We start from the raw sequence: 9,527 nt of genomic DNA on the forward strand, positions 1-9,527 counted from the left end.
TTACTGTGTATTTCCAGGATTTTTTTTAAACAGAACAGTTGCCTATTCCAAACTGAATGGTCTCGTTATGACGTGTGGCGAATGGAATAACACGCGTCGTAAATTAGAAAAGGCATTTGAAGGAAAGACGTCAACTAAAATGCTACAAATTGTAACCTCGACTCGCTCTATCCATGTGTACGTATTTGATGCAAAATTACAGCATTGAAAAATCCATCTATTTCTGCAGCATATTATGCTGTCGAACCCACCCATACTCTCAAATGAGTAAGGTGATTAATAATACTCTCTAATGAGAGCTTGTTTAAAAATGGGATTCATTAAACTAGTTCAAACGTAATTATTCCATCTAAACCGATTTTTTCTACTTTAACGTTATTCTACACGGTCCGTCTACCTGAAATAAAATTAAGTATAAAATAACAGTTCTTTTGAGGGGGCTGGGAGGGTGGAGGAATGCGCTGGCAGTTCAGCAAATAGAAACCACATCCAGGTTCTGGTTAAGTGACTCGTTCAGTTATATTTGGCCTAAGAGGAAATGAGGACATTTAGCAAAATAACCCTAATTTCCCTACCTCATTCCTGCTCTCTTCGCCTTTACTCTGTGCTAAACAAAAATAAAGCCTTCATAAAAACGTTTCTTTACACTGGGAACACCCCAATCAGACCAACATCACTACCTCTCGTCCCTCTTGTGTTTCAGAACCCCAGTGGTCAGAGCTAATAAAATCGTTTCTCGAAGATGGGTGGGATGAAACGTTTTGCCTCTTGAAATGTGACTGGCTGAGGGTGATCTGTCAATGTCCTAAATGGGTGGGATTTCAGTAGGTGGCAGCCAATCGTGTTTTAGTCTCGTCTCACCGCTATCGTTTCTGTGTAGGGGAAATCGCTTTAGCAACTTTGTCACAAAGCACCCAGTGAGCTAGAAATTGGCAGGGATGCTGCTTATTGCACAGTAAAGGGGGGGAGAAAAGGAGGAAGCCAGCTCGATTGAGAAGAGGAGGCGTTTGAAATTCAGCTCCATCTGGGACCTGAGAACGGTTGTTCCGTTCCGTGGACCTTCAAACAGAAAGGCCTCCTGCAAAGTTCATGTTCCGACAAGAAACCAATGTTTTAGTCTTTACGCCGTCTTCTGTTTGCTCTGACCGAGACGTGAAGAGGAGCATGTATTGCTACAACGTGTGCATGTTGCTGGACTGGGCGTACGGAGGGGTGGATCCCAAATTTGCTGGTAACGGCGGACCCGAGTGCGCGGCGTTTCTGCCTCTCCGCCAGCGATGGGTTGAGACTGTCGTCTTTGTGGCTATCTCCTTACTGGAGATGGCTGTGGCATACCGCAAGATCAGACAGCAAGAGCTGGGCAGTGTGTGCCAAGAAAAGCAGTATAGCCTGGGCAAGAACCTACTCTTAGTCGCCCTGTGCCTCATCTTTGGCATTGAAGTTGGCTTCAAATTTGCCACCAAGACCTTAATTTACTTGTTGAACCCCTGTCACGTTGTCACCATGCTGCAGGTAAATTGCTGCCTTCACCTGTGGAGGGATTGTTTTGCTTTGTGTGTGGATGAAGTGAAAGTCACCCCTATGCCATACTCATTAAAATCGACTTGTATATCAAAACAAATCGAAAATAAGGAGATGAGTCGTATTTCGGGTCCAAGTTAGACTTTTAAAGGAAATTAGCGCCATGATTAAGTCACATTGGAACTGCTGTTGAATGGAGTTTTGGTCAAGTGCAGACATCCAATCAATGTAGCGAGTGGTGGCTGAATTCCATGGGCACGGGATGAATGCGTTTCATTTATATAGGACCTGTTACAACCCCAGGATTCCCTGAAATGTTTTGCAGGCAATACAAAAGGAATGGGCTATTCAACTGAGGCTGGGTCTGTCATTTGCACCAACCACGATTGAGCTATACCTGAACTCATTGACTCACCTTCGTAATCCCTACAGAATCTACCATTTTAGTGGTGACATTTTTAGTTAAACCGGACTCATCAGTTTTTTTTTGGTGGGCAGAGGGTATTGGGGCCTACCCTTTGTGTGAGGGAATGCTTCTTGATATCACCTCAGTTTAATAATGACCCTCTGTAGTTGTCATGTTTTTCTCTCTCGTTCTTGATTTTTCCCATAAGACACAGTTATTCCTCCATCAAAATTTTATTATCTTAAAGTACTTCCAACTAGATCCATATAATCTTCTATCTACAAGTGAATACTAACTTAACCTGGCTAGGTACCCAGCCTATGGTTCAGAATAGCACCAGGGTTTGGTTCCTGTTCTCTGAAGTAGCTTTGGATCCGGCCTCCTCACTGGGCTTCCCACTCTCAAGGACAATGACAAACCACCAATTGGGAGCAGAAATTGTCAAAGGAATCATTTACAATGAACCCTCAGACAGTGAAGTAAATGCCTGCATTTGGGCACCATGATGTTGAATAATCTTAATCAATACAGTCTGGGCACACTAATTTAACCCTTTCGTTTTAGCCTCCAGCATCCTGACAAATCTGTGCTGTATCCATTCCAATGCTAATGTTAGCCTTCCTGTAAGTGTGATGAGCCCAGTAAAGCCGTAACTTCAGTTCCATCCTGTTCAAGTGCGGCTAACAGCTTCTCAGAGCTTGGGACCAACCAGCATTGACAGCACATTACTGTAAACTAGTCATTGTTTCTTAACTATTAAACTAGAGTATAGCAGGGCTTCACTGGAACCTTCTTCCATCAGGTCTCCGTTTCATATCATCTGACGTCAGTCTGGCTATTGGAATGTAGTTATTAACCCAGATACTACAGACTCTTTTGGAATGTCTAATGCAAGAGTGAAGTATTCTAAATGGCAGAAACTGCAGAGGGATCTGGGGCTATAGGTCCATAGTTCTCTGAAAGTAACAATACAGGTGGATAAGGTGGTCAAGAAGGCATGTGGCATGCTTGTCTTCATCTGTTGGGGCTTAGTATAAAAATTGGCAGTGATGTTGCAGCTGTATAGAATTCTAGGCCATGTTTGGGACATTTGTATACAGACTTGGCGGTAGGAGGTTGGTAAGTGCATGGAAAATGATGCCAGAGCAGGTGGTGGAGGCAGATGCAATAGTAACATTTGAGAGGCATCTTGACAGATGTCTAAATAGGCAGGCAATATAGGGATGTGGGCCGTGTGGTTTAGAAAGGCATCATGTTGGAACCGGCTTGATGGGCCGAAGTGGCTGTTCCTATGCTGTACTGTTCTTTGTTCAGGAAAGGAAGGTTAATGTTTCATCAGCCTTTTTTTTTTAAACCTGGCTTTTAGAGATTTCTATATTCAGACCCCTAAATCTTTGTTCATCCACACTCATTAACTTCTCTACTTTTTTAAAGTAGAAAACAAGAGAGTCTATTTGGTCACGTCAGGATCCCACAAACATGATAATAGCCAAATAACCTCTCTTGGGTGATGTTGGTTGATGGATAGATATTGGTAAGAATTCCCCTGGTCACTTTTAAAATAGCGATATGAGGTTTTTGCATTGCCTGACGCAACAGGTGGGGCCTTGATTTCCTCAAGCACTGTGTCTCCTGACAGCAAAGCATATCTACGGCATCTGAATATAGAAGTTAGTTTTGGCCTATTCTGGAGTATCATTTTTGCCAGTACTGATTTGATGTGCTAGATCTGGTACCATTTTGAGATCTGCTAAATTCTTAAAACACAGTTCCTTGCTCTCCCACTATTAGACCAATATATGAATCGCAGCAGAAATGCTCTACTTGTCTGATTTGTTAATTGCTACATATTTGTCGTTTTTAATGAAGGAGCAAGAACTGACCCAGCAGTAAGTATTTGCTCTTTGACAATGTCTTTTGTACACAAAGATTCCTATGTGCTTCAGAGAGATCGAAAAAAAAACCTAATATGAAGCAGTGATGTGTCGGGGGTGGGGGTGAGGGAAATAGATGTGATAGGTAATCAAGTGTGGATTTAAAGTTGTCCGAAGAGAGTGAGAGTGTACTAGGTAAAAGGGTTTAGAGAAAAATATTGGTTAGCACTGCTGCCTCACAGCGCCAGTGATCCCGGTTCGATTCCAGCCTTGGGTGACTGTGTGTCTGTCTGTGCGGAGTTTGCACATTCTCCCTGTTTCTGCGTGGGTTTCTGTCAGTTGCCCTGGTTTCCTCCCACACTCTAAAGATGTGCAGGTTATCTAGATTGGCCAGGGATGTGCAGGCAAGCTGGGTTGGATTGGTAAATGCAAGATTAGGCAAGGGTTTGGTGGGATACTGTGGTGCAGGCTCAATGGGCCAAATGGCTCCTGTGCACTGTAGGGATTCTGAGTACAAGGCCAAGACAACTCTAGCTGCAATGGAACAAGAGAAGAAGGCAAAGGTGGTTAGAGTTTGAACAATATTCTCATCAGGTTGTGGAATAAGACAGTGGAAAGTCATCATGGAAGGAGCTGGTGAAATTCAGGGAGGATATATGTAATAGGGTGATCAGTCTTATGATGGAGTCGAATCCAAGTGGCAGGTTTGTTTTTCTTGTGGCATTCAGAAACTCTTTTTAAGGAGAACATTGGAATAATTGAAATAAAAAAAAACTTGAAATTCGGAGCAGAATAGGATGGTATTTGTGGAAAGACGGGAGAGAAAGAGAGAGAGTTAATATTCCTGGTTGATGTCTGAGCAGACAATCAGCAAGATACAAGAGAAGTTAATGTTTTATTATAGTACTGTCTCATTTCTGTATATCTCTTGGACATGTATATTGTGAATTAGGTATAGACTTTAAAGCAAAATGATAATACTGAAAGCAGTACCGTCTGTGACGTTACAGGTGCCAGCATCTCTCTGTTCCTATCAGGAGCAAAAATCTCTAATTTTATCATTAACCTGCTTCCCCTCCTAACTCTCCACAGTCAAGTACCATTCAAGCTTGCATTGGTCTGCCAGATAAGATAATGTAACTTCACGCTGATCATATCAATGGAAGAAGAAAGAAAACAGGCTAACTGATCGATGTATTACAGAAACATGGCAAATAGGAGCAGGAATAGGCCATTCGGCCCTCCAAACCTGCTCTGCCATTCAATATGTTTATGGTTGATCATCCAACTCTGCTATTTTCTTCCCATTCCCTTTGCATTCTTTAGGCTTAAAAACTGTAGCTCACTCCTTCTTCTTTGAAACACTCAATGTTTTGACCTCAATACAGTGTGAAGCTGGAGGAACACAGCAGGTCAGGCGGCACCAGAGGAGCAGGAAAGTCAACGTTTCGGGTTGGGACCCTTCTGAAGAATTTCCTGCTCATTTGATGTTGCCTGGCCTGCTGTGTTCCTTCAGCTCCGTACTGTATTGACTCTGACTCCAGCATCTTGCAGTTCTTGCTATTTTTCAATGTTTTGACCTCAACTGCGCCTGTGGTAGAGAATTCCATAGGCACACCACTCTCCGGGTCAGCATGATTGGTTGTCAGTGTAATTATTTGCACACTCAGGATTATTTAGCAATATTATGCAATTGTGGAATAACATCTAATGTTGGAACACTTGAGTTTTGCCTCTTCGGATTGGTTCGATACAATCAGCACCTGGCTTGTTACATAACAGGCAAAGTGATTTGCTGATAGACCATAAGATGTAGGAGCTGATGTCAGCCGATCAGCCCATTGAGTCTACTTCGCCATTCAGTGAGATCGTGGCTAATTTGAGAATCCTGAACTTTGGTTTTCAGTATAATCTGCGAGTCTTTCTGAAGTACAGTCCATGTATCCAACATCATGCTGAACTAATAGCCACATTACTCATTTGTATTCTGGGCAGATGTCTTTTTTGATTAATCCAGCACCCTGTTAGGTGTATTGTTCTGCGTAGTCGTGTGTGAGACAGTTAGATTCACCTGTTACTCAAACTTTTGATGTACCTTACCCTTCCAAGATAATTAGAAGTAGATTGGGCACTTTCAGCATCTCGTAAAGACATGTAAAGAATTTCCTTGCACGTTACTGCAGATTCAGATGTGGTAAACGTATCATCTACTTAATGGAATTAGGTGCACGAATAGGAGAACGGGTCATATTCTGTTGAAAACAAGTTTCTCATGGAGCACAACAAAGATGTTTGTGAGAGCACTGATCCCATGGCAACACGATCTATTTGGGAATACATGGGATCACCAAAACTGAAGTGCATGAGTTACTGAGTTCATAAGTTCAATGAATACTGATTCCCACAGTGATGCTGGATCATTAGATTGTTTTCTAGGATGAGAAAGCTGTACTTTGAGGAGAGATTGAGTAAAATGGGCCCATATTTTCTGGAAATTAGTACAATAAAGGGTAATCTCATTAAGAATTGCGAGGGCTTGGTGGGTAGAGATTTGGAAGCTATTTCTGCCACTAGAGTTTCTGAACATGGGGTCATGGTCTCCAGATAGGGAATTGGCCACTTAGCGCTGAGATGAGGAGGAATTCTTCATTTGAAGATTATGAATTTTAAAGCTGTGGCTATTCATTTGATGAGTATATTTAAGATTGTGTTTCGTAGATTTTTGGGAAAATTGTGTTGAAGTCGAAGTTCATGATTTTGTTGAATAATGGAGATGGGTCAGAGGTAGCACATCTTGCTCTTTCAAGTTTTAAGTGTATTGTGTTTTCCCTGACCTGTCTGCTTCAACATCACACGTATCTCAGTGCAGTTATGGAAAGATGCTTCAGTTGAAGATTTACCTCGGCCAACGTCTTCAGACTCCACCTATCAGAACGGGAATAGGTTCATTATGTGCACTTGTGAACATTAGGGTCTACACAGGGATAAAAGTTTGAGATCTTTCTCCCTTACATCTTTCAAACATTTTTATATTGTGGTAGAAGTGTCATTATCATATCCTAAATTAGTTGTCTGTGTAATTCTTTGCACACTGATGATTATTAAGCAAATGTTGTCTAAACATGAGTCACATAGAATGTTGGAACACTAAGTTTTGAAAGCATGTAGAATTAAGTTTTATTGCAATGCACAGAATGAAGGAGAAACTGGATTGTAGGAATAGCTACTGAGTGCTATTAAATAAATACTGAATCGTCAATTCACAACGTGCATGTACAATAGACTTGCATGTACTCTTTCATATTAAATGTGAAAGAAACATGAATGTTATATGTTATGATCCCTGTTGATGTTGTTACTGGACAAATGAAATTCCAGGCTGAGATCTGTCTTGATGGATCATATTTTTTAAAAGTTTAATGAAATGATCTTTCATTGAAACATAAGCTCGCAATTGCTGCAGATTTGGTTTTAACAATAAAACAGTTTATAATGTAAAAGAGATAAAGATAAAATAAACTAAGCTATTTACATATAACAGAATTTGAACAATTTGAAATGCAGCAAAAATATAATCTGATATATTCCAACACCATCATTTTACAGTACTTGAACGCACCAGAGATACCCTTCACTGTCACATTTATAGGTTTGACTTAACAGTTGCTTTCAATTCTCACCCTTGAGAGTTTGATTATCACTTCTCAGTTGTGTGAATAATTAAAGCTGAGATGTTCTCAACTTCAAATAATGACTTTAAGGTTCTAACCAAACACTTCTGGTCTGGAACTTTCAAACTTACCCTGAGGTAAACTTTCTCCTTATTGATCTAAACTAACTCTTTTTTTTTTTTTGCCAAGTGAAACTGTTTCTTAAATCCAATGAAACTTCTGTGAACAGAAACCAAAGCTTTCCACCTATCAAATGCTCCTCAACAATGACTTTGTCTGAGTGTAAAACTCTGACAATGCAAGCAAATTTACATTCTTGTTTCAGGAAACTTGTCTCTCCTATCAGTTTTCAAGGCTCCAGAAAGCCTGACACGTTGTTCATTAAACAACACCCCCCCACCCCCGCCTTCCCCTCATGCACACATACCAAAGCTCTCATGCTACTAGTTCAAAATCAGCTCTAAAATATATTATTTTTTGAATATCACTTTATTAATTAATTTCACCCTCATGCAGTTATGAGCAATCTATCACATGGCCAATAAAAGACTTAGCTCTTCACTTAATCTTGGTATTTAAATAACATAGCGCATATATATAACTAAATAAAAAATAATTTGGTTCCTAGGATGTGGGTATCATTGACTTGCCAGCATTTATTACACATCCCTAATTGCTCTGGAGAAGGTGACAATAAATTGTCTTCTTGAACCACTGCAGTCCTTGGGGTGTATGAGCACCTAAGGTGCTGTTATGAAGAGAGTTCCGGGTTTTGACCCAGCCACAGTGAAGAAATTGATATGTTTCCAAGTCAGGATGGTATGTGATTCAGCGTGGAACTTGCATGTCCAGTATCTGTTGCTGTTGCTGTTCTAGATAGCTGAGGTAGCAGGTTTCCGAGATGCTGTCAAAGGAGGTTTGGTGAGTTATTGCAGTGTATCTTGTAGATGGTAAACACTACTATCATTGTGTGACAGTCATGTAGGGAGTACATGTTGTATGTAGTAGATGAGGTGCCAGTGAAGTGAATTTCTTTATTCTGGATGATGTCAAGGTTTGTGTGTTGTTGCAGCTCCAATGTCCAGCCATGTAATGAGCATTGCATCACATTCCTGAGTTGTGACTTGTAGATGGTGACATGCAATGCTGAGACATGAAGCAGATTACTCGCAACAGAATTCCTCACCTCTGATCTGTTCTTGACCAGGTCTTGCTTCTTAGGAAACACAGATGGTTTCAGTATTTGGGGAGTCATGAATGGTGCTGAGCATTTTGCAATAATCAGCAAACCTTTTCTAACCACATGATGGATGGAAGGAAGGTCATTGATGAAGCAGCTGAAGATGTTTGGGCCTAGGATGCTACCCTGAGGAAGTTCTGCAGCGATATCCTTGGTTAGAGATACAACTATCTTCCTTTTGTAAGATTCTAACTGGTAGAGTGTTTCTTCCCCTGATTTCCGTGGTTTCTGTTTGCTAGAGCAGCTCGATGCCATACTCTGTCAAATGTAGCCTTGATGTTAAGGACTGTCACTCTCCTTTCCCCTCTGGAATTCAGCTGTTTTGTCCGTATTTGAACCAAAGTTGTAATGAGGTTAGGAGCTGAAGGGCTTGGCGGAACCCAAACTCTGCCTCACTGGGCAGGTTATTCCTTTGCCTGTGCTGTTTAGTAGCACTGTTGATGACCTCTTCCACCACTTTGAGGGTAGACTGATTAGTGAGGTTTGTGTCTTCCTCTGTGTGGACAGAACATATCTGGGAAAATTTCCAGATTGTTAAGTAGCTGTTAGATAGATAGGTTTTATGAACTGAGATTGTTATGGTTTTTTTTTTTTAAAGCTCCAGTTCTTTATAATGATTAGATTTTTCTTCCCTCCAGAGTAAACCTTCAGCATATGAGTTCGAGTTCTATCTTGGCAGTTCGACTGTTTGAATTCATTTCAATGAAACTTGCCAGTAAGGTGCCCATGAAGCTTAAATTGTCATTGAAACTCAACTGGTGCACTGATACCATATTTGGGGAGGGAAACCTCTCACCTTTATCTGGTCTGGCCTT

At 41.0% G+C, this 9,527-nt stretch overlaps 1 protein-coding gene across 1 annotated transcript in view; it reads left to right on the forward strand.

Moving 5' to 3' along the window:
- The first annotated feature begins 849 nt into the window (after positions 1-849).
- LOC109931670 (transmembrane protein 164) overlaps positions 850-9,527 on the forward strand; it is a 228,283-nt gene continuing 219,605 nt past the window's right edge. The window contains exon 1 of the mRNA XM_020530940.2: positions 850-1,512. Within this exon, the coding sequence (XP_020386529.1) occupies positions 1,090-1,512 (423 nt within the window). The 5' untranslated portion in view covers positions 850-1,089. The remainder of the gene's footprint in view (positions 1,513-9,527) is intronic.

This window comes from Rhincodon typus, chromosome 14 (assembly GCF_021869965.1).
Source record: "Rhincodon typus isolate 14 chromosome 14, sRhiTyp1.1, whole genome shotgun sequence".
Classification (NCBI taxonomy): Eukaryota; Metazoa; Chordata; class Chondrichthyes; order Orectolobiformes; family Rhincodontidae; genus Rhincodon; species Rhincodon typus.